The sequence below is a fragment of the Geospiza fortis genome, unplaced genomic scaffold (assembly GCF_000277835.1).
Source record: "Geospiza fortis unplaced genomic scaffold, GeoFor_1.0 scaffold461, whole genome shotgun sequence".
NCBI classification, from domain to species: Eukaryota; Metazoa; Chordata; class Aves; order Passeriformes; family Thraupidae; genus Geospiza; species Geospiza fortis.
The window spans coordinates 67,745-92,463 of record NW_005054463.1 but is presented as its reverse complement, the minus strand read 5'-3'; the positions used below and the strand labels follow the sequence as shown (position 1 = coordinate 92,463).

Here is a 24,719-nt window from a genome sequence, read left to right as displayed (position 1 = left end):
GGACAGCATTGATATGCTGCTGATGTGCCGTCATAATGTTCCATTTGCACAGATCTTGAAAGGAGTGTATTTTGTAAGTTCTGCCTTATTTTATGTTGAGCATGGGCTACAGATGTAGCACTACTTGGTTTCTTTTTGAAGGGCAGTTGTGTAATACTTAGAGAGAATTTCTAGGCCTGTGTTCCTGGTGTTTTGTTGTTAATCTATTGATGTTGTGCCATTTCAAAGGCAAGAAAAGAAGCTCGTTTCTAGGCAGCCCTGCTGTTCTTGAAGTTTCTTTCTCTGCATTTTAGCACTGCCTGCTTCTCTGCTTCACGTTGAACTGATGTACAGCATGTTGGTGTGCTGGAGCAGACAGCAGAACCTTAAAAATGAATATTAAAATATTTTTAACAAAAGCCATTGGCAGATACTCAAATTACAGCGTGTTGGGGTTTTTTTATTATTTTATTAAGAGGAAGTGCTGCTGGGTTGTTTACCTTTTGCAGGTTTTTCTTTCTGGGCAGTTAATATTCTGGCTGACTCCACCTTCACCAACCCACTTGGCCTTTTATAATTAACTCAGCTCTAAAGAATTATGTAAACAGAGCTGGAGGTGAGAGCGCCTACCAGCTTGTGAAGCCAGCCATTGGAAAGATTCAGCGCTCTAACAGATCCCTTAAGAAGCTGAATTTTTAATCTATTCTGTCCCCAAATTGAGTTAACAATTCAGTGCAAGTATAACAGTTCAGTGTCTAATATAAAACAGCAGCACTAGTGTGGTCCTTCGCAGGAACCGTGTAGCAGGCAAATACTGTCTATGGCGTCTCATCAGTTTGGAAGATGTGATTTCTCTATCACATAGGGAGCATATAGAGTGCACCAGTGAAATTCTTCTGAAATCTCTCCCTTTCCAGAATATCTAAGCACAGAGACTTTCCTTTTTGATATTTTCAGTTTTTTTCCTACAGCCTTTTTGCTCTGAATATTGATTTTCTTCTTCTATCCTTCCCACTGTCCCTTCTCATTTTGTGGAAGTTGTAAAAATTTGATTCCATTGCTACTTAATTTCATGCTACCTAATTTTTTCTCCCATAAATTTTCTCTTCAAGAGAAAAATCACAGCTATGGTTGATAATTCCAGGTGTTACTGTGTAAATTCCTCAGGTCTGATGGCATAGCAGAAGTGTTCAGCTGGGTACAGGTTTTTTGTTTGGGAAGATAAGATGTGTGTTATGTGTTGCTATCAACATGCATTATTGGATGCAATTCTGAAAATACTGAATGGCCTCAGTGTGTCTGAGATGGTGGAACCAGGCATGCATGCCAGAAATTGTAACTGTAATAAGCAGTTGCTGATGTCTGTAAATGATAGGGAGAACTATAAGCCATGTTTTGGGAAGCTGTGTAGTGTTTCAGAGGAAAATGTCTGCCAGGTAAAAATTCCTGTTAAACACCAAAGGAGGTAGCAACCTGGTAGGATCCAGAAGAATGACCTGGCTGCAGATCTTCACAGAGATTGCCAGCTAATTTTGAGCACCAGACAAATTCCCTTGATTGATTTTTTGGAGTGGGAGTTGGGAGCAGGGAGTGCATAGCTTGGTTTGGTGTTGGTTATTCCAGAACAGTAGCACACTGCTCCTGGAAGGTCTGAGTGCTGGGAGTGAACTGCCACAGTAAACAGTGGGTTTTTTTGTGTAATGTTGATCAGCCAAAATTGGTTTTAGTCTTTTTTTGTACTCAGGAATGCATAGAAGAGATTGCATTCATAAAACAGCACACACTGGTTTTTTTAGTTATGTGGTTATTAGGGGTTTAACAGTTAACTGATCCAGGGGAATTAATGCTTCAACAGCAACTGAAGTTAGTTCATTCTGAAAACAAACATTATGTAGGTGTTCTGGAAGAATTAGTCCTTGACAAAGCATTTACGGGTCATTTAATAGTTGGACATATTTGTTCAGCTATTACAAGTGTTGGAGGTTTTGGTTGGGAGTGGGCACACGCTTTTATCTCATGACTGAAATCTAGATAAGCTTATCTAAAATACAAGCATATCTGAATTCATCTAATTTGAATATTTTATATAATCTAGTCTTTGTAGGTAATGTCTTATTTACTGTCAGTGTCTGCAGACAGAAGAAAAATGTGTGTGTTGAATTTCTCCACCATGTTGACCAACGGTATCAGAAGCCCTGGGCCCACATTAGTAGCTTGCAAGAAAATAACTTGTATCCAGGACAGTTGCTTTTTGGGCTTTCCCATGTGTGGTCAGAGAACTGAGTGTAATTGTGGTGAAAAATTAGGGACAGCTGAGGAAGTTCACAATTTAGCAGCTCCAGTCCTGGAGGGACTCCCACCACGCTAGTGTGCTGTGGGGCATTTGTGATAGAGTGCTGTGTGGAGAATATTTTGTATTTTTTGTACACCTGGGTGACCTTCCCAAGAGAATTGGGGGATGAATGATCTTTTTCCCAACGTTTCATGAAGTTTATGGTGAGTCATATGATGTCTGGATGGAACTTGAGGACTGGAGAACCTTCTGATTTCTTCTTGCTTTTCAGTTTCTGGAGATCAGTCGTTCATAAAAACAGTAAGCTTCTGCTATTGTTTTCAGTGACTCCCACTAAGGAGGGTGATCATCTCTTTATCCTGAGGGTAGAGTCAATCTGATTTATGAGCTGCTTCTTGCTCCCAGATACTTCACTGCTATGTGATAGGCAATGGGCTTCTGTTAGCCTAGGAGTGAGACATGAACCAGCAGGGATGGTGGAGGTCACTTTAGAGATACCATCTGAAAACTAGGTGCCAGAATAATGTGCATTAAACCAAGGGGAACATCACCTAGCAGAAAGAGCAAAATACCCCACATTGAGAGACTGAGCTGAAATGTTATGAGGGGATGTCAGGAACAACTGCCCTTCTTGTGTTTAATGAAGAATTTTGGAATTGGAGGGGGTTTTTTTCCCACCCACATCATGTGAGTGCCTTGCTCTCTGGCTTCTGTGCATTTAAGAGTGTTGTTACTTGAAAATGTTGGTGTTTTTAAAGCCTTTTGCAAGGTGACAGTGTTATGGGATTGTGAAATGGTTTTTTGAGTTTTGATGTGGGTCTGTTGCAAGCATGCTCCTTTCCTGTTTAGCAGGAAGCATCCTGTCATTGTCCCTGCAGACATGTCATGGCAGGGCATGGTACTGCTCCTCACTGGGAGTTACAAAGGTGGAAGGCTTTAGTTTGCTTTAATTTTCGGCATATGAGATGACTTGTGGAGAATCTTGCTGTGGTCACAGAGCTGCACCCTCTAAAATACTCTTTCCTGTGCTCATCATACCTGCTTGAGCCAACCTTCCTGGATACTTACTGTCAATCCCAGGTTCTGTGTGCTTTGTGCATTTTAAACACCACTGTGTTTCTCCATCATTTATGAACAGTTTTCAGGCTTATTGTTTTGTTTGCTTATAAAAATAAAATATGCCTCTAAGGTTTAAATTCCACCTCTTCTTGTCTCCTGTAACCAAAAAAGCCCCAAACCCACGCACAAACCCCAACCAGCAGTGTGTGTAGCACAGCAATTTTATCTTGGTTAGCTGCTCCCTTTTTTGCTCAGCTAGGTTGCCTGCATTTATTTTTTGGGACAAGCTGATCTTAGCTGTTGGGAAAACATAAATCTCACCCAAAACACAATGGAGGCACTGAGAATACTTCTGAGAGTCCTGTTGTGTTCTGCAGTGTTGGTTTGGTCATGTAAAAACGTGGTTTGTTCTCAGTGCTTCTCTTTGAGGAAGGTGAGAGTGCTAAGGGGTTCATCTGTGCATTCTGTCCTTAGGTCATGGCTGAAACTTCCTGCAGTTCCAGCAGCACTACTGACTGTAACAGCATTACTTAGTGCTCTTTGCTTGCCTCTTCAGTCTCAGCAGAAGCAAGTAGCATGAAATACCTACCCTGCCTCTACTGTTGCTAATGATCCCGGATGCCCTAGTACAGCCTGAGTGTCTGCTCCCAGCTATATTTATATTCATACTTTGTTTGCATTTGTCTTATGCTTGTTGTGCCTTGTTTCTGCTGCATTTCTTTTCTTTCCTTCTCTTGTAAGTTGTGCAGGATTGATTCGCAGTCCGAACAAAATAGAAATGCAGGCAGGGATTTTGCATGGAAACAAAGTTGCCCCTGAAGGAATTCCAGCATGTTTTCTTAGGACAATTTAAATGAGATGTTTTATTGATACAAAATCAGTATTGCTGTGTTCTCTTCCAATTCTAATAGCCCTGGATGACTGTAGGAGGTCATCTGCAGATTTGGAGTCATTGCAAGAGCAGTAGGTTTATATGCAAATTTAATATTCCGCTGTACTACCGTACTGAACATGAGAAACTTTACCAGTGTCACATGGTTTATACTGAGTTGCTGGCAGAACAAAGATTTTGGAATTTCTGTTGAGCATGTATGATCTTAGAGTCAAAAGCACAAAAACCAAGTAAAGATACTTTGCAAAGGGAGCAAACAGGAAGTGGGACAGACAGAAACATCTTTTTTCTTGTCTCATTCCCAACAGAAAACAAGAGCAGGAGCTTCTACTTTAGCACCTGCTTCTGACTTCCTCCTCCAGTGACAGGCCTGGTTATTTTTGTAACTGTGCTTGGTTTTTTGGTGTTTTTTTGTTTTTTCTTCTCTGGGTTTGCAGAGTTAATGAATTCTCTGAAGCCAGCTTGAAACAACTTTCTTTAGTGAGTGAGTGTTAAACTTTACTGTCTAGCAGGAGCAGATTTACCCAGGTTTGGGGTTTGTTTCAGGGTTGGTTTGGATTTTTTTTGTTGCAGAAATAGGTTATCATTTATCACCTGAATGACTGTACTACTTTGTGTGTGAACACAAAGGAGTGTGAGGATAGCTCATAGTGATTTTATCTTCCTTAGGAGTTACAAGCTTTACTAAAAGATTTGTAGAGAAATAGGCTTAGAGGAAAAGATGGTTAAAAATAATGCAAGATCAAGCAGATAGGAGTGACAGGGATGGGAACAGAGTTCAGCAATGCTTCTGTCTCTCACCCTGTATGCAACACATCAAAACTGGGGAAGAGATCTAAACTTAAACTTGCTTCAGTCGTGCTGCCCCTAAAATTAAAATTAACCAGGAGCAGCTCTCTAATCCATGTCACTGTGTAGCTGCCCGAGTCTTTGAGCAGGCACTGGGCATGGGGCAGCTTGGAGAGACAGAGAAGCTAAAATTGCTTCCTTTGGCCTGAGCATAGAATGTTTGTGCTTAGTTTGGTGGAAACCTTTCCTTAGAGTGGGGCCTAAGGACATTGTAACACAGGGTAATTAAATGCTGTTATTTAAATTATCATATAGAATTTAAAGCCTTAGGAAATACTTGCATAGTATTTTGGAACGAAGCAAAAATGTACTTAATATGTTTACCAGTGAATGTAATTAATTCAAGATTAAATATTGTGTCTAAGTGGAAAAAGAAATGCAACCATTTTTGAAAAATAACTTGTGGTGTAGCTTGTTTATGTGTAAGACAGTAACATACAGAAGTTACAACATTTAACATTCCTTCTGCTGTCAGCTGTGGTTTGATATTGGTTGTGGATTCCCTTATGCCACCCTGATTTCATGCAGTGTAGGTGACATGAGGCCAGTTCTGGCCCTTTCCATTCTGCTTCTTGTTTCCCAGCTGTGTACAGGACACCTTGCTTTTCTTCTCATTTCCTTCCCTCTCCTCCTCAGTCTGTTTGAGAGTAGCTCACCTTTCTCCCCAGACTGTTGGATCTAGTTTAGGAGGTGAATCTGTTGGTGTGATTCATTTCCTTTTACCTCAGCTTTCTTTATACCATGTCCTGGTTTTTGGGATTTCATTGTTCATTTCCTCAACTGCCTTTTCAGAAAGGAGCAGAAATAAACCCCTCAGTACTCCAGTTAGGTTTTTCTCCCTTATCCTATTTATTCCTCTTTTTTTTTGGTTAAAATTATTAACTAAGGGATTTTTATAGATTCATTAGGCAGCTCTTTTTTAGAACTAGCTTTTTGCCAGACCAGGGTCCTGAGACAAGTCTTAACTATTCCAGCCACCATGCTTGTGTGAACACATTTAATTAAAAACTTGGAATTCACATTGCCTCCCTTTCCCAGCCGAGTGTATTTTATGACTTTCAGGAGCACAAACATGCAAAAGCTGTCAATCCCAGAGAAGTTCTTGTCAGGAAGATCTGGTTAAAGCATAACTAGTTGGGACTTTTTACTCTTTGTTGGTAATAATGGGAAGATAAAGAAAAATAAAAAGAGGTCAGAAAAATAGATTTTCACAAGATGACTTCATATGCCTTTTTTTTCTAGGAGAAAATTACTAGTAGAATATGCAAAATGCAAGTAATTTATTATCATATATATTTACAGAGTTCTTGAAGTTTCTTTTTGATAGTAATCCAGATTTCTTCCTCGTAGTTTGTATTTAAATAGGATGTTTCAGTCACATAATTTAATATGTTCATTTTTTCTGTGTATGGGAGAGTTTAAGCTGGTGATAAATTATGTGGGAGGATAATTTATGTTAAAAAGGGATAAGATTATGTATTTTGGAGGTGATCTACCAGAGACTGTGTCTATCCCTACTCTTTATGATAGCTAAACTAGAATTAAGGTTCTGAAATTTTGAGTTATGTTTTATAATATTAGCCTTGAAAATGTTAGGATTCTCAAATTTGATGATTCATGCCAGGACAGGTCTAGCATCTTCTGCTTTATTATCTTTCTTTGTTGTTGAGATACTTGACACTAAATTCTGCATGAAACAATTACACTTGTATTATGTTCCTATGCCAGTTCATTTGGCATCTGCTATTTCTTGTCTCTTTTGTGATACTTCAGTGCTCTTCATTGCCTGGGGTGATGTATTCTGCATGTGCAAAAGTTGCAGTGTCATCAAGAATCTAGATCCAGTCATTATCACAATAACTTGAGGAAAACCACTTATTTTCTACAAGTTTGATTTTTGTTTTTACAGTTTTTTAAGTCAGCTGTGGCAAACTACTTGATAGCTTCACTGGGGGAAAAAAACCACCAGCTGCTTTCTGTAAATAAATGAACTCTGTTAATGGTAGGATAGTAGGGGAAGTTACATACTAAAATACTACATTGTCTTGTCTGTGTTGCTTAAACTTATTGAATATTCAGATTGTTTGTTGCATGGTATGGTTTCCTCATTCATGTGTTTAATATGGAGGTTGAGTAATGTTTGCTGATACCACTGATGAATTTAGCATTATAAAATTAAGGTGTTCACAATGTCAGGTACCAGGAGGCATATTTTTTGTATTGCTACTATTGCTCTTACTACTATTTTAAACAGTAGTAAAAGTGACTAAACTAAACTGACACCGCTATTTATAAAAAAGCTTGAATAAAAGAAATTTAAACTACTTAGTTGGGTTTTTTTGAGCAGTGACCTGATATCTAGCTGGTCATTGCTGCATGATGTTTTATTAGATTCCAGTTGTTAGCAAACAATATTTGTGAAAGCTTGTAGGAGGAAGTATGGTGTAAGAGTTTGGATTCTTGCTGGTGGAGTTACTGGAATTCTTTACACATCTGTAATCAGCATTAACTGATATAGTTTGGTAGTTTATCCAGCTCTGAGTTTTATAATCCAGAACAAAACACTAGTTTAGTGTGGGAATAGCCAGTGAGCATGGACTGTACTGGTTTGGGCAAGTTCTGTTGCTACAGAAATAAGCTGATGTGAAACTGGATGGGTATAATCAGATATCTTCTGAAAGCAACTGAGATGCTTGCAACATGAGGCAGAGCAGCTGTCAAAAATATTCTTGTGCAAATGTGGTTATCTTTATTTTTGGACTAACCAGCATTTTGTCTTCACAGCAGCTATACTTCTGAATGGAAGTGGCTTGCAGACAGAGCTAGAATTGGCAGCCGTTGGACATGGCTTCAAGCCCAGATTTCAGAACTAGAATACAAAATCCAACAACTAACTGACCTTCACAGGCAAATACGTGCCACCAAGGTATTGTCTGTAAGCTCATAAATGGGCTTTTCAAATCATCTTTTGATGTGTTTCTTGTAATATTTATGTATTTGGTTCCTTGTTGCTGTTCTTTTTTTTTTTTTTTGCCCTAGATTTCTTGTGTCTGTGCAAGCTACCACCTGCAGAATTTAATGGGAAAGACATCTGGAGCTAAAATATGGCACCAGTATAGGACTGTGATTTGGGAACTTTTACCTTTTTGTACCTGTATAGTGATTTTGTTAGTGACTTTCAGGGCCCAGCACACAGTACTGTATTTATCACTGGTTTTTTCCTCTGCAGGAGAGGTGAGATTGCCTTCTCAGATGGGATGGTCAGTTATTTGTTTTTGTGCTGTGGGCTTTCAGGGTGGGATTTTTGTTACTTGCAGTGCATGTTTATTCTGAGGATAGATGGTTAATGTTTGTACAGCACTTTGAACAGGTCAAAGATTAATAATTACTAAAATTCCAATGTGTGTAATTCATGTACTAGTTTTTGTAAATTGAGCTGCCTAGTCAGTGGGAAAGTGACATTCCTAAACCATTAGTAATCTAGCTATCAATTTAATGGGTTCCTCAGGTCATTCTGACATAAAAGAAGCCAAACCTGTGTGAGGTGGTTTGATAGTGAGGGGTTTTAGAGCAGGGCTCTTTGACTCTCCATCAGTGAGCCTCATGTGGGTTCTCTGATGTGTCTTGGGATCAGATAAGCACAATTGAGAGGAGCAAGAAGATGCTTCAGAGTTTATGTGGTGGAACATGAGACTTAGAGGGAGTTTAAAAAGAGAGGAAAATCACCTCAGAGAGCATTTCCCTCTGAACAAATAAAGAATAATTATTCCAGCTTCTCCTTTTTGCCCTCAGAGCCCTTCCTTTCATATCCAGCTTGTCCCTGGTCAGGTTTTTTGTTACAAAGAAATGAAGAGCCTTTGTTTAAGAGTCTGTGTAAGGAGATTTTATATTTTGGTGAAGGCTGAGAATGCCCATGGTTTGGTGTTGCCCTAAATACCAGATGCATGCACAGTCTTACACCCAAAAGCTGTCAGCCTTTATGATGTCACAGGTCAGATGAACTACAGAAGATTGAGAAATAGATATCAGAGAAATGAGAGGAAAAACATGATTTTAGTCACACATTTTCTTTAGGTGGTATGTTAGTTTGGAGCCAAGTCATCTTCCTGGTGGAGATTTTTAGTGACATTCCTTTCTGAAACTCCATGTCCATTTTACCAGCTGTGGTATTTAGTGTTTGGCACTGTGTCCCATAGTGAAGCAAGCACCTATTTTCTTCAGATGGGATTTTTTTTTGTGTGTACATGTTTATAGTACCCCAGTGCAGCAGCTACAGAAGGACATGTGGGCTGATAGAAGAGCTCTTTGTTTTCATTTAGTGGCTGCAAGGAATTACACAATATCATTAGAATTTGTATGCTGTTTAATGGTTTCAGATTGTTTTTTATGTGCTTTGAGTGGAAAAAAAAAGTGATTCATAGCCAGGGAACAATGATTTCAAGCAAAAGGCTTCTCCTTGAGCACCATAATGCAATAGGAAGGGACATGAGTAACTTGTGGGCTGTTTCCTGGCCTACTACAGTGTGTCTTCTCCATCTCTACAGACACAGAAGTAGTACCTCTGGGTCTTTGAGAGTCCTTTCATTAAAAAAAAAACTATATCTGCAAAACAAAACAATTCCATTTGGGGAGGAAGGGAGTCATTGCCAAAACCTATTGATTGTAACCCATTTGTTGTAATATAGCCTGTATTAGTCTTCTGAATTCTTTACTCTTCCTCTTTTCTTCTGTGCCTATTCCATCTCTCCTGTTCCATACACTCTGTCAATTTCCCTCTTCTTTTTCTGCTTTCCTCTTCCCATGCTTGGTAAACAAGTTTCTAAGACTTCAAAAAATAAAATTCCATTGGAAGCATGTGTGTGTGTATGTCCCTCTTTTCAACACTTTTAATTTGTGTCTTCCCATTCCTCTGACCTCAGAATTTCAGTTTTAGACCTTTTAGACTCTCTGTGGTCATGACTTATAATCCTTTTACTAAAAAGACCTAAAGATTCTAAGTTCTAAAGGAGTTTAAAGCTGTTGAACTAGCTTGTCCTTCTGTTGTGGCACACAAGAATGAGTTCCCTACTTGAATTTCCTTGAATGTACTGCTCATAGCATGCTGCTGGTCTGGATTTGTGTCCATCTGCTGTAAATGGAAAAGTGCAGGTGATGATCTATGTGGAAAATCCAGCACTGACTTGAAGGACATTCAGAATCTTTGTGCCTTTTTTAGGCGTTAAACCAAACTTTCGAGCACCTTTGTTTATTTTTAGAGAACATCTTTATTCTCAGCTTTGAATTTATAATTCAAACAATGGAATAAGTTAGGCACAGTGAGAGGAAGACAATTTGACTTTTTCTCCTAGTCTCCTCTTTGAAGTCTCTTTGAGACTTATTTTTATGTTTTAAGGCCAGTTATGCTGAGGCAGCAGTAAAGGTCTTGCTGAAACTCCAGGATCCTTAGTTTTCCACAGCCACAGCCTGGGTGAAGTCTGTCTTGGTCAAAGAAATAGCAATATGGCTTCCTTGTGTTCACATTATAGCATTCTTCCTTGTCCTTTGGTTGAGTGGAATATTCTCATTAGGAAGGCAAATTTGAGGTAGAATTATAATGATCCCATTCTTTTAATATCTGCTTGATATTTGAGTTACACTTGGTACTTTAAAAGCAAATGAGTTCTTTCCCTTTCTCTTTGAAAAAAGACTGGAGAGGTTTGATAGCTGTTTCTGGTATTAAATATATTTGCTCAAGATAATGACAAACCAAGGAACTATTTGAGGACTGGGTTTGACTGTCACAAGGTTATTTTTGCTTTCATTTTGTTTAACATTTTATCTTTTTAAACCAACTGATACATTACCTAGGATTATACTAGAGACTTGTATTTTTCTAATCTGTCATGTGGAAAACACAATAGGGGTATTATTTTTCTAGTTCCATTTATGAAACTGTTATTTCCCTACCATATAAAGTTATATTTATCTTATTAGGTGGTGCTTTAGATGGTACACCACATCTGAGACCACATTTGTGGAAATGGTCTTGAAAATAGTAACAGTGCTAGAATATTTAGGAGAGTTACTTTTAATTGTGAAACGCTAAAAATGCTCACCTTAAAAAAATCAGTTATTAAATTTTAAAATGCTTGTGTTTAGAATTGTGTCATTTCTACTACATAAAAATAACAGCCTCAATGTTTTGCACAGAACATGGATAGGAATAAGAGAAATAGAGCGCTTTAAAATGTCTCCAGTAGAGTTTATTGACTGCAAAGACTAAAACCAAGTTCAAATCAAAGGGTGATCATTTTTAGAGAAAAACCTCCTCTTAAATCAGCAGGCAAATTATTGTATAATATTCTAGTAAGTATGAATTTCTGATTTGAATTTTGGCACAGATGTTTAAGCAGTGGTATAACACTGGAGGGATTGCTGTTACAAGGAGTAGCATAATTGATGTAGGTTTTTTTTTAATGCCTATTACTTCCATATTTTAGCTGTGAAGTGTATTTAAAATCTAGCTAAGTGCTTGAAAATCATCAGGAGGATTTAAGAGAAATGTGCCAGGTTTGACTGCCCCTTAAAAATTATTTAGGAGGCTTAATCTGTTGTCAACCAACCGTGTTCAATTGCTGTTGTCTAGGGGATGGTGGTCTTAGAAGAATTCCCATTTCCAAAAGACATTTTGAAGAAGCAGATCCAATTGACAGAGCAAGAAGCTTTATTAAACGCCACAGGGAATTGCCATGCTGCCATTGAGAGCCAGGATTCTCTGCCAGAGCATGACTTTGAAATGTCACCCAGCAGTCCCACCCTGCTTTTACGAAACATAGAAAAACAGGTAAAGTAAAACAAAACTCAGCTGGCAGTTGAAACAAGGGGGGGTGGAAATTTAACTGGGAATAAAAACCAATTTTAGGTTTAGCTAGAATCTGCTTGTTTAGTCTTTTAACTTGTGTACTCACAAAAAGGTCTGCAGAGAGAACAAAAGATGTTCAAGACTACTTAAAAAAGAGTGCAGACATCCAAACTAAAGAGAGATAAGAAGAGGCCCCATCAACCTTGAGGCTGAAACAAACACAAATAATAAATCTGGGTTGCAAACACCACATTACAACTACATGACTGAAAAACTGCACAGGCTCCTAAAATTGATAAGGCAGTTCAATGCATATGCATATACAGCAAGTTAGAGGATAAAGTAAACTCAGAATTTTCAGGGGTGTGCGTGTCCTTGGGGAACAGTGCTGAAATAAATCATACCAACTTTACAACTTGTACAAGTTGTGGAGTTTCCACACATCATCAGTGAAGCCAAATGATTGACTTCAGAAATAGGGAGGTTCCATGGTGATGACTTCCAAAAAGAAAGGTATTTTGCATTCCTGGGATTGGGTGGTGATTAATTGAAGGGTTTAAATAACTACTCTGTACAGCAGGTTTACAAATTAACCTTTTATTTCTAATGTGTCTGTGTTACCACATTGTTTCCCTCCAAGGGGCACAGAACAGCCTCTAAAAACCATCCACAAACCTGCTCCTGCTTTATAGTCAGGTCAGTGTAGAGTTTCCACAGGTTGTTTCAGGAAAAGCTTTATGTGAGATGAAAGAGAACAGCTGACAGCAGAGATATATTGCACTTGAAATTAAAAAAAAAAAAGCTTCAGCAGAATACAGTTGTTCATCTGCCTTTTCAAACATTGTGGGACTCTGGTTTGGAGCTGAGGAATTCCAGGTGCTTACTGGGTACAGTGGAGATGTAGTTGTGAGCAGAGTTTTGCTTTGCAGTGTGCAAAATGGCTGTTTCCATGGTTGATTCCAGGAAATATTATGTAGAATCCAGCAAGGTTTTCTTTTGCCTGAAAGTACATAAAGGATGTGGTAGGATCACATTGCTGAAGGAGATACTGGAAATTTGTTGTACAGAATGAATTTATGCAGTTTATGTGAAACAAAGCCACTGTGGGGCATTAATTTGTTGCTCTGCTGTTCTACATGAACTCTGGTCATACCCACATTTTTTAAAAGGGTTATAAGTAATAGCATTAAGTACTAGTGCCTATTTCTGAATCTCTGTGCCAATTTTTCTTATTTGATAGTCATACTTTCCTGTTCTTAAAAAGCTTCCTCTGGTTGATAAATCTTATCCACCACAGGCAGGAGTGAGGAAGCAATGAAACAGGAACTTTATATGCTCAGGGCTGGCAATTGCATAAGATAACCCGAAGAGCATTTTTAGAAGCTGATGAATGGCCCCTCTTGTAAGTGGTGGCTTGGAGAATTTAACACACTTTTCAGTAAGACTTTTGACAATTCAAGGGATAGTGCTCTGTTTCCTGGTCCCCAAGTAGCCACAAATTTGGTCCAAGGGGTGCAAGAACTTTGATGATCTGAAAATCACATGGAAGTGGACTAACATATCTCACACAACACATTGGATCTCTTCCCTTTTACACCACTAAAAGCCTTGAGGTTTGATTGCCTTTTTGACTAGCAGTTCTGTTCTTAACTCTGAAAGTCTGAGCTTCTTGTTCAGTGTCAGGAGCAACAATGCTGCAGCCTGAAGAACATCCTCAGATATTCCCACAGAATTCCTCAGTCTGGTATTAAAGTATTCCTTTGTTAAAAATAAGGAATTTTGCTTGTGAACCAAAAGAAAAATAGAACAAAAGTGACTAAGGCTGGCAATTTTTATTAATACTGTTTTCAAGTCCTTCTCATAGCTATATGTATGTTTTTCTTTGTGATTTGGAAGTCTGCCTATTTTTTTAATACCCTTATATTCAGTGGAGACTACTCCTTACAGAATGAATTCTGCTGAGATTTCTAAATCAATCTGGTAACTATTTTACTGGCATCTTATTTGCTTTGCCCAATTCTTTCATAATAGACTTGCTATTTCTATGCTTTAATATCCATCCCTGAATTTTTTATTCTGATGAAATTTTTACCTGACTACATCACCTAAATGTTGACAGAAAATATGTGAGTTGTAATAAAACAAAAAAAAATTCTTCCTCTTTCTGCATAAATATAAATCTAAAATGTAAGGAGAACTTACTAGATAAACTCTAACAATTCATGTTTTAAACATTCTTAGTTCTGACTGAAAATCCAGCAAAGTAATGCAAAAGGTTGACTTTTTAAAAAAAAAAAAGAGGTATGCCATTTCAGATACATTTAATTTCTGTTCAGTGTGCAGAACACAGTTTCCTCTAAGCAAGCTACATTTATTGTGAGAATAGCCTTTAAGGTCTGACATTTAAAACAAAAAATCATTGTGAAATGTTTTTGGAATCAGTCCACAATTCATTGCTTTGGAAGGAGTAATTCTAAGTCTTAACAAATTGGCTACATTTGTTTCATTTGTTTTGGGTCAGTTTTGAAAGTCAGGGTTTTTTTGCAGGAGAACAGGGTGGCAGGGTGGTTGCCTCTTGTTCTATTTTGAGGACACCAAAGATCTTACCCATTCTGTCTGTCATTACAATAATCCTCAAGTAGTTAGTTACACTTCCTTTTATAAAAACACCTTTGTCAAACCGTAATAAGCAATGAAGAAGATTCTTTTAAGAACAAAAACGCTTTGAGTGAACAAAATGTACAATGAAAAGACAGTTGACCTTTTTTTTCCTCCTGTTGAAATGCTTGTCAAATGGCCAGTTAGCAGCTCTGGCTGCAGCTGTTGTAATATCAGCTGTAGAGTGTTCTGGTTTCTTTTTTTCCTTTTAAAGACCTTTGGTTACAATACTGAGGTCACTGATATATTCAGGGTACTACTTCAAGTGTATAAACAATGCTCAGGGTTGTGGTGGTGTTTTGTGGGTGTTTTATTTGGGTTTTGGTAAGGTTGAACATTATAATTGTGAAAGAAAACCATACCACCATGGTTATTCACAGAAAGAAACTAAATTATTCCATGATGTATAGGACTGAAATCCTAAGTAGGAAAACAAGAGCCCAGCACCTTTGAGCTGTTGAGTCCTCTTAAGTCTGACTGTCTTTAATTTTAATTTTTTTTTCCAGAGTGCACAACTAAGTGAAATCATCAGCAGCCTTATTGCTCCACTCAATCTGTCTCCAGCTTCTTCATCTCTTTCATCCAAGACCTGTAGACACAGACAGCTGGTCAATGGTATCTCCTTCAGGTGGGTAACAGTGTGGTAGTTTGTGGTTTTTTTGAGAATAACTTTTGGTAAAGTTATTATATGGAACTAATAACCATTACAATATTAAATAAGAAAAAAAGAGCTGCTTTCTGCAGGCTTCAAGAGAAGTCAAGTCTTGATTGTAAGGTTGAAAATAGTAGGGTTTTGTGTTCTTCCCAAAGATACCGTAAATGTATAGTCACTATAACTATTTAAGTACTTGGAAGATGAATCTGTGAAGTAGTGAAAAAATATAGGAACAAATTTCGTGTGATTGTTTGAGACTTAATGCATTCTGTCATAACAAGTGCAGCTTTATTTCTGGAAAACTGACAAACTAGATTAGTAGAACACATAAGCAATGTCACATGTCTCAGCAGGGGTCAGTGTCAGGGTGGTAACTTCATTAATTTTAAGCAGATCAGTCTTCAATAAAAGGCCAAATTTATCTTTGCCACCCACATTTTCAGGAATTTGGCGATACTATTTTCCATTCAAGGTATTTTGTTCTGGATGGACATACCTTTCAGGATGACTATAGGTGGAAATTATTATTTTAGAAAAATGTTTCTCAGTGCTAGTCCATACTGGTAGATAATTCTCTCTTTTATTCAAAGATTTTAAGTACAGTACAAGCTGTAATAAGTATTAGTTTCAAAACAACATTAAGGTAATTGAATACAGTTAAAAAAAGATCTAGGTGTGTTGGATATTTCTCCTGAGATACTTGTAATGTGATTTTTGAGGATGCTGTTAATTAAGATCAGGTGGATGAAGAAACTGTTTCCAAGTAGAACTGGCGTGTTTATGGCACAGTGTGCAGCAGAACATAATTCCCTGGCTCCTGACTCCAGGAAGAGCTGGCCACACCGTCTGTTCCAGCTTTGCTGCAGAGGCTGGAGCCTCCCACTAAGAGATTATAGTGAGCAGCTTGGATGGGCAGCTCCTTTAGCTGCCTTCTGTTCCACAGTGTTTGTGTGATTCTGCCCTAAATTTAAGGTTGAAGGAGTCCTGGCTTGTGGCATCCCTGCTGCTGGTGTATCAGTTGTTTACAGGTGATGTAGGAGAAAATCAGAAGGTTACTCTCAGATGTGGACTAAAAATAGCCCTTAGATAGGAGTTGCTAATAGAGATGGGTGTGTGGAAGAAGAGAGTCATTTAGGCTGTGTCTTGAATCTGACACTTTTCATGAGATATATGAGGAAGAATTCCTGCTTTTAAAAATGTTTTTAGGAGTGTAGGAAGTTAACTTCATGATGAGAGACTCTAATGATGTAACTTCAAGCCAATTCTCTTCTTATTTATTAGTCCAAAGTTAGTCTTTCCATTTCATGTGTAACACACTGCTTGCTCATGGACCACTCTCTAAGGTTGGTTGTTTTCTACTTATGACCTAAAAAAGTCCAAAGAAAAATGTTAGGACAATTTTCTCAGTGCTGTAGCTCTAAACTGTGGTTTGGCAAGGTAGGTGTTGGAAAGGACTCTCAGAGATTTTGGGGCTTTCTAGATGCTGTCTTAAACATGAATTAAACAGTTAATTTTAAATTTTTACTGCTTATGAAGTGTTTTGAAATCTGCCTATAAACATTGTTCATTAAAGATGCATGAAATAGAGTGGTTAACATGAGAATCCTGCAAGGAAATTCACTGCCTCCTACTTCTGGAGGTTTTTTGAGTGTGTTTCAGGTTTTTGGTGGCATTTTGTTGTTGTAGTTGCTGTGTGTTCAATTAATTGAATTAACTTATTAGTTAGTAATTGACTTGCTGCAGTTAACTTAATTCTTAGCTGCTTCTCCTTGCTTTTTCTAGAGTTTATTCTGACTGTATTCGGTATTTCAGAAAGCAGAAATCAAAATCAAATGGAAAATAAGGGGATTCTTTTGTTTTTCAGAGGGGGAAAAACAGATGATAGCAATTTTCACTTAAGTAAGTTCTTGAAATTAGTTGTAGGCTGTTGATGTGAAAACCACAATTTTCCATTTTAAAGTAGGTTTAAACATGAGATGCTCTGGGGTTGGTAATTGTGGGGTTGCAGTACAGTTGGTTACATGGGCTGTTCACAGAGGAAGTGGAGGTGCCTGGACAGTTCCTGGTTGATTAAATATGGGTAACCTTGAATTGCCATCTGTCAAGGCCTAATTACATTAGTGCCTTCTTTTTTTGTGTTCTTTTCCTTGCTCATTTAAATCTAGGTGCCAAGATTAAAAAGAAAATAGAAATTTGCTTTTTAAACCAGAGCATTGCATGAAGGTAGATGCTCACAGAAGCAGTTCCCTAAGTGATACCCACTTTCTTATGAAGGGGGAGGAAGGAAAAATTTAATTCTTCAGGACAAATAGTGCCTGTCTGATGGCTTTCTGTGCAGGTTGGGAACAAGAAAGGCAAACTTATGAGCTTTGAAAGGAGCATTCTAGCAAATTTATGACTTTCACATCTGGCCATGGTTCATTTTGCTCTTCTGTCGAATCACATTTTGAAAAATACTCAGACTAAGATCAAACCAATTGGATAACTCAGAGCTTCATTGGGAAATCTTCTACACAAGTGGCAGGAAAACCCCACTGCCATGTACTGGAGCTCCAGGCCACAAAGATGAGATCTCTTCATCTGAAACTGGAGTGGTGCAATGCTGCAAGGCACAGGAGGGTAAACACAGCAGATGTCAGAGACTGCAGGGAAATTACCAAGGGCCTTGGCAGACCACCAGAACAAAGGCAGGAATCACAGAAGTTGAAGAGCCAGGCTGAGGAGCTTTTTGTACTAATTTATCTGTCTAAGTTGTCTCTCACTTAAGGGAGAGGTATGTGGAAATCCACAAGTTGAGCTTGGGACCATCTGACTTAGAAAATGTTTCTGAGAATTCAGAGAGAGTATTTTAAGAAATCTTTTCCATGGACTGTTAACCTTGTATTTCTTTCTCAAGCCTTAAAAATCCAGTGTTAACATTAAGAATGTCATGCCTCAGTATTTTGGGCTTTTTCTTGGCACTTACTGGTATGTTCCTCTAAATGCTTTGTACAATCCCTCTGTTAATTAGCATGTTGTTTTCATGTGTCTGTGTTGCTTATTGGATTATATTGCTGTGTCAGGAAGACAGCTCAAATTCAAGCCTGTAAAGCCTTGTTACCACTCCAACACAGCATGGGATGGTGTTTAATCACACTTCCATTACAAGCCCTTTCATTTAATAAAAATATACTGATAAAAGAATATCACCTGTCAAAAAAGATTTATAAGTGGCCTTGTAATAAATTCATTTTCATGTTCTATTGTGTCACAACTTTACTAATAAAACTGGGACTTGTTACAAGACAAAATAATCATTTGTGCAGATAGATGACCTGTTATGAACCAAGGCCAAAATATCTTGTGTAGTTGCACTGCTCAGACAGTCCAGAGCTGTGATCAAGGTCTTCAGTATTGTAAAAATAAAAACACACTGGAGGGCTTTTTGCAGCAAGCCTTCAACTTTGCAGGCAGATGTTGATATAAATCAAATATAAATAAAATCAGGAATACCTATAGCAGGGGAGTTCATTTTCCATTGAGTCATTCCCACCCAAATGGGAGAGTGTTTTAAATTCTTGCCTTGTGATGTTGTCTGTTCTGGTCACCAGCCAGGCTGTAGGTTGGTGAGAATGGTGTGAGGTTGTTCTACACATAAATGCAGGGGCTTACACAGCTTTTGGCCCTATCTTTGTGCTTGATTTTGACTATCCACACTTGAAGTTGTTGAGTTCCTAATTTTGATACAAATGTTTCACAGTGAGTTGCAACCTTGTGCTGAATGATCACTGGTTTGTGAAGCTTTACTTAGGTTTCAGTTCTTCAGCAAAACCAGAAAGTCTTGAAAGTATTAGGACGGAACTCTAGGTCTCCTTGATGTTAGCATGACTGCTGTCTAATGGAACATCAATATGAAGGGAAATATTAATTGTCACTTGAAACTCATATGTGTGAAAAATATTAGAGAGTTCTTGAATTTGTAAAAAACAAAACTAGATATATGCTTGAGGGCTTAACTTCTTTTTGACATTTGTTACTGTTAGCACAAAGGTGAAGAACAATGATAAGCTCCCTTTCCTGACCTGACATGAAAGTAATTAACTAGCAAACAAAGCACATACACAATTGTCTGAAACAGCATGCTAAAACCTTGTGGTGTTTATAAAATTCTCTTAGAATTAGATAGCTAATGCTAATCAGTGTGTGAAATCTTGGCCTGTGCATGCGGAACATATCTGATATTTTGTATTTCCTCTCCTCATTATTCATGAAACTGCAGAGCTTCAGACAATAGAGAGGTGTCCTCTTCAGGCAGCTGGCTGCTTGACCATCAGCACATCAAGAAAAGAAGAAGAGACAGGACAAGGCTCAGGTCTGTCTCTGTGACTAATGTGAGCACATCTGCCCGGACAAGGCCCCTTCACAGTTTCCAGAAGAGGAAACTCTACAGAATGCACAGTGCCTGTCACTGGAATCAGCAGGTAGGCCCTTGTCTCTCTGTCTGGGAGAGAAAACCAGAGTCCAGCTCCTGGATCAGGATGTGTCTTGTCTGCTGTGCCAGGGGAATGGTGCACGTTGTGCTGCTCATTTGTTGCGTTCAGGGACCATGAGGGTGTGTGGTGGCAGTCCTGCATGTGTCTGCAGGAGCTCAGAGTTAATCAGTTGAACATCAAAATTGAAGATAGCTCAGAGTCCTGCTTATCAAATCAGTGTGATCTATGATTGTCTTTAAAGCCCTTGTACAATCTAAGAGACAACTTGAGAGTTCTTTTGGAAGCCTGACTGCTCAGGAGACAGGCTACAGTGTAAAGCATCTGCCTACTTGTTTTCAGAATATTGGTTTTAGCTACAGGAAAGTGTACACAGCTGGTGGTACATTATTTTCTAGGAAATTGAATTGCAATATCTTAATCTTGTTTCCATTTTTGCTGTTTCTCATTAGCTATATTGCCTTTTTCATGACACAAAGAGTCTTTAAAACTCCTAGAATTTTATGCATTACAGAGAAATTAATATTTTAAAATGGAAGAAAATCACATTGTCTTGTGCAGGGCAAGGCTATCTGCTTACATCTGATATTAATAGCATGTTGCTGGTAAGAATATATAATGAGTTTAGCTGGGGTGCTTAAAGAAACAGTCTAATTTGGGAGCAGAGACACTATGAACTCATTCTTTAGAGCAGTGGTAATCCCAGGAGGTTTTAATTTCTTGATTTTACTTTGCCTTTTTAAGTGTAGTAATGAGGGAAATCTCTAACTGTCTAGGATTTACTAAGTGTGCCAGTGGTCTGGGGAGCAATTTCCCATGCAAGGATGTTCTGTGCTGATTTAGCATTCTCTGCAAAATGGCAGAGGTGTCCTACTTTTAGCAAGATACTTTATTGAAAAACTGTCCAGTTTCTTATTTGTTTGAGCTCCCAGCTTCCTGGCAGTGGGGCTTAAAGACTTGGCAACCTGCCTGGAAGGTTTGGGCCAGGGTGGTGGTGAGTGAGGCTGGGAGCTCTGCCTTCTCCTAGGTGCTTAGCCTTTCCATCTTCCTTGCACTGACCAAGGAGGCTCTTGTGGACTTGGGCTTAGTGTTTGCTATGCAATCCTCTCACAGAGGTTGGAGACCTCATGCTGTGGCTCCAGCTGCTTCTTGCAGCTGTGAAGAGAGCTCCTTAGCAAGAGACTGAGGGCTTCCCCTTCCTTTGTCTTAAACATGAAGGGTTTTCACTCCAGATGCAGTTTCTAAATAGCAGGGCTTTCTGGAAGCCTCTTGTCTTGCAGGTTCAAGTATTTCATATTTCTGCAAGCACCTGCCTTTGTCTCTGTGATCTGAGAAGTGGGCCAGGTCTAGTGAATATCAGTAAAAGCTTGTGATCAGGAACTCCATGTCTGTAGCGTGACAGCAGGAGTTCAAGGCAGAGTTTACATTTTTACCTTCAACCAAACTTAGCTTAGCTGCTCTGCATGCTTGATACTTTACCTTGACTTGTAGGCTGCAAAGAAAGATTTATAATTAACCTTTGGCTGTAGACTACGAGCAAAAAGTACATTTTTAGGTTACTAGTTAAGGCTTCAAGTACCAGAGCTGGTGCAACTGTGTGTCTGCTCCATACTCTTGACATCTCTGGTGACTTATATTAACCCAGCTTCAGTGTCTCTGTCCCAAAACTGCAGAGATGTCCCAAAGACAGTGGGGTAAATGTAGGGAATGTTATTTCTGCTTACTCAGAGGAGCAGAAATACTTACTTACTTACTGCAGCTCTCAGCTCAAACCTCTGTGTTTAGACTCTGCTTTTGAATGTCCTTTCCATGGAAAGTTAACCAAGAGGCAATGTGGAGAACTACATCATGGGCTACAAACAGATTCTGTAGCTCTTTTTCCTTGAGAAAATAAGAAATTATGGCAGCAATCGAGTTGTCAGCTTCAGTCATCATGCAAGTGCCAAACTCAGTTAAGTTTTAAAAAATAAGGTAAAGCAGGGAACAAAGCCTCTCACACAATGTTGGTTGAAAACAAAGGATCAGGGATTCTGCTAAGGAAGTAAGTGATAAAATTAGACTGGACATTTCCAGCACATTCTGACAACCAAACCTAAATCAGTATCAAGGTTTTAAATTAAGAGTCATCAGCAGTGTATCATACATTCAACAAATCTTACTCTAACAGGCCCTGTCACTTTCTTAGTCCTGCACTTGCTACACTTGGTTACCCAGCTGTTGATGAGATTGCTCATCCTGTAATGAAAGAGCACTGGCCATCAGCCCAGGCTGCCTTCTGGATTAGGCAGATGTTTAAGGGTAAGGATGCAAAATGGGGAATGGTTTCTGGGATTGATATCTAGTTTTCTCTGAAAATGCATTTATATTCCCCAGAGTAATCCAGCAAATTTCCTCTGATCTTTCACAGAAAAAATGAGTAACTTCTTAGCATATAGGAAATACTTGGATTTTTAATGTAACATTAGTGTGCCTTCTCTAGCAAGTGCCTCTCCCATATTTCCTCAAATTTAACATCTTTATATAACCCCTGGTACCACAATCTGTGAGGACCCCCATTTCTTTAACATCACTGGCCTGAAAACAAGCTGGGGATCTTGCAGCAGATGTGGAATTAACAAATTCCAGCTTGCCAAAATCAGAGGAGCAAACTGAATCTCCTGAATGTTGCAGCTCCTGGTGGTGCCTGGTTTGAACAGCCAGTGAGCAGTGCCTGGCAGTCCTGAGGGAAGATGTTGGTCTGCAGAGCAATTTGAGCAAGATGGTGACTAAAGAATTATGAGCAGAGAATCCCAGCAAAATGCAGACCTCTGTGTGTGGAACATTAAGAAATGCTGGGATAGCTTTGAGGAATTTGCAGTTGGGATTTCATTGCAATGACTGGTTGTACCTTTGTGCGTCTGAATGGCATTCAGAGTGTCATCCCTCACATCTCTGCAGATTCATTTGGGAAGCTCATTCTCCCCCCTCACCCCCCTAGCATCCATGTTAGGAGAAGTAAAGTATGAAACTGAATTGCTGTGCCATCTGTTAGTTCATAAGGTCATTGGGAAGGCAGCCACATTTTTTCTCTTATCTCCTGCCATGCCACATACATTTACAATGAGTGTGTGTGACCTAGAAGCCTCCCATTGCCTGTGGAGAGATGCCCTATATTGTCCTCTGCTGTTTCTTTTCTGAAAAGGACTGCACCTTCCCCTGCTGTCCTAGTTAAATGGTGCTTACACAGGGTAGTATCTAAAAGAAAATACAGAAGTCTGTGAAACTCTAGATGACCTTCCAGACTGGCAAGATAGACTGCAGATAAATAAAACAGGATGCAGGGTGTTTGGTTTATCTGCCACCATGCAGTATCCTCAGGAACTTGAAACAGCCTTTGGGGCCAAATCCATTTGTCCCCTAATTTAGAATGACTAAGTACCACAAGATGATCCCTGAGTCATCATTTGGCCTTGGAATCTGTTTTGTATCTTTCTTCTTTATCTAAACAGCTTCGTGAGAGCTTAGGCCATTTCTTGCTTGTGAGTCACGCACAACAAACCCTGGGATTGGAGTCGGTGCTTCAGTCTAGAGGACAGGATTGTAGGGGTGCCTTTCTTCAGCATGATGTTTGAATGAATGAATGATAAAACTTGCATGGAGAGCAGCACAAAGGAGAAAGCTGCAGGTGTGATCTAGTCGGAGGAGACAATGTTTGCAGGTGGGAGTTGGAAGCCTGAGAGTGCTGTGTTCAAAATGTTGGATCTGCCCCTCGTTTGCGTTGTCACAGCTGGCAAGTCACAGCCTCTGGGTCATTGTCTCCAATAAAATGCGTGCCATGTAGTTTCAGTGCTAAGAAAGAAGGCCAAAAATGTCTAAACATTAAAACCCAGAAGGTGTGTAAGTAGCAGATTGGTGTCAGGACTGTAAGGCACAAACACCTATTAAATCATATCTCAGTGGTTGTTGCATTTATAACTGCCTTCCTCCCCCACCTCACATTCTCCAGTCTAATGCCTTGTGCTTCTGCAAATGCTTTTCCTATAGTGAGGAAAATTGTAGCTCTGTTAGCTCTGTTCCTTGCTATTTTTTTTTGTCTGCACTTGAAGGAACTAAATTATCTGTGACATACTAAAAGTTTTAAAAGCAGACAAGTGTTGTACTAGTCAGAAACTCTCAGAGAGGTTTGCTTAGCTGACATGCCCTGATGTTTACTTTTTTGCTGTTTTATCTGTGTGACTTGCTGCAGGATTTTTTTAATAACAAGGATTTTGCCAGTATATTGCCAGTATATTTTTTGCCAGTATATTTGCCAGTATATTTTGTTAGTTTCTCATTTAATATCCTAACAAAGGATATTAATTCCATTTTTTTCAAGTCATGTTTTTTCAAGAGATATCATTGATGCTGTGTAGAATTTTAATCGATAAAAACTTCATATAGCTCTAAGTAAAGGTAAGAGACAATAGAGCAATGAGATTGGAGTACTACCAGTTTTGTCCCTGTCTGTTTCTTTGCAGAGTTCTAGAGCATGGTGGGGTTTTTTAATCTGAAAATTCTTGCTGTAATTGTATTCCACCTGCTGGAGAAAGAGTTGATTGTGGGAACTGAGGCATATGGAGAAAACAGAATTCAAATTTACAAAGGTGCCAGCACCCTGAAGGTTGGGAATTGAGGTGCAAAAACTTACATTTTGGATACCACGGGCAAACAGTTGGTATAATGTTGCCAACTCTTGCAGTTGCATATTGCCACATTTTCTTCTCTGCAGTCTCAACTGGGATTTAAGTAAGAGCAGAAGAATATCTGTTTTCATTTAGTGGTTTAAAAAAAAAAAAGTGAGTGCTTGTCCAGAAGGCTCCAAAGCAGACAGGAGAAAAGTATTTAAATTGTAGGGTATGAGTTTCTTACTTTGATTTAAATCTCATGCTGGTTCTATGATTTCAGGAGCATTCCCCAGTCCATGTCTAGTGCCAGTGATATTTTTTGTTGTTGCCACGTGATAAATACATGTGGGTCTTTCCCCAGCTCTTGTTCATTTTCAGGTT

The 24,719-nt window shown here is 38.9% G+C and overlaps 1 protein-coding gene across 1 annotated transcript in view; it reads left to right on the top strand.

Moving 5' to 3' along the window:
• The window catches only part of KANSL1L (KAT8 regulatory NSL complex subunit 1 like), a 54,937-nt gene that overhangs the window by 7,310 nt on the left and 22,908 nt on the right, over positions 1-24,719 (top strand). The window contains exons 2-5 of the mRNA XM_031062775.1: positions 7,857-7,998; positions 11,698-11,895; positions 15,078-15,199; positions 19,485-19,686. Coding sequence (XP_030918635.1) covers positions 7,857-7,998; positions 11,698-11,895; positions 15,078-15,199; positions 19,485-19,686 — 664 coding nt within the window. The remainder of the gene's footprint in view (positions 1-7,856; positions 7,999-11,697; positions 11,896-15,077; positions 15,200-19,484; positions 19,687-24,719) is intronic.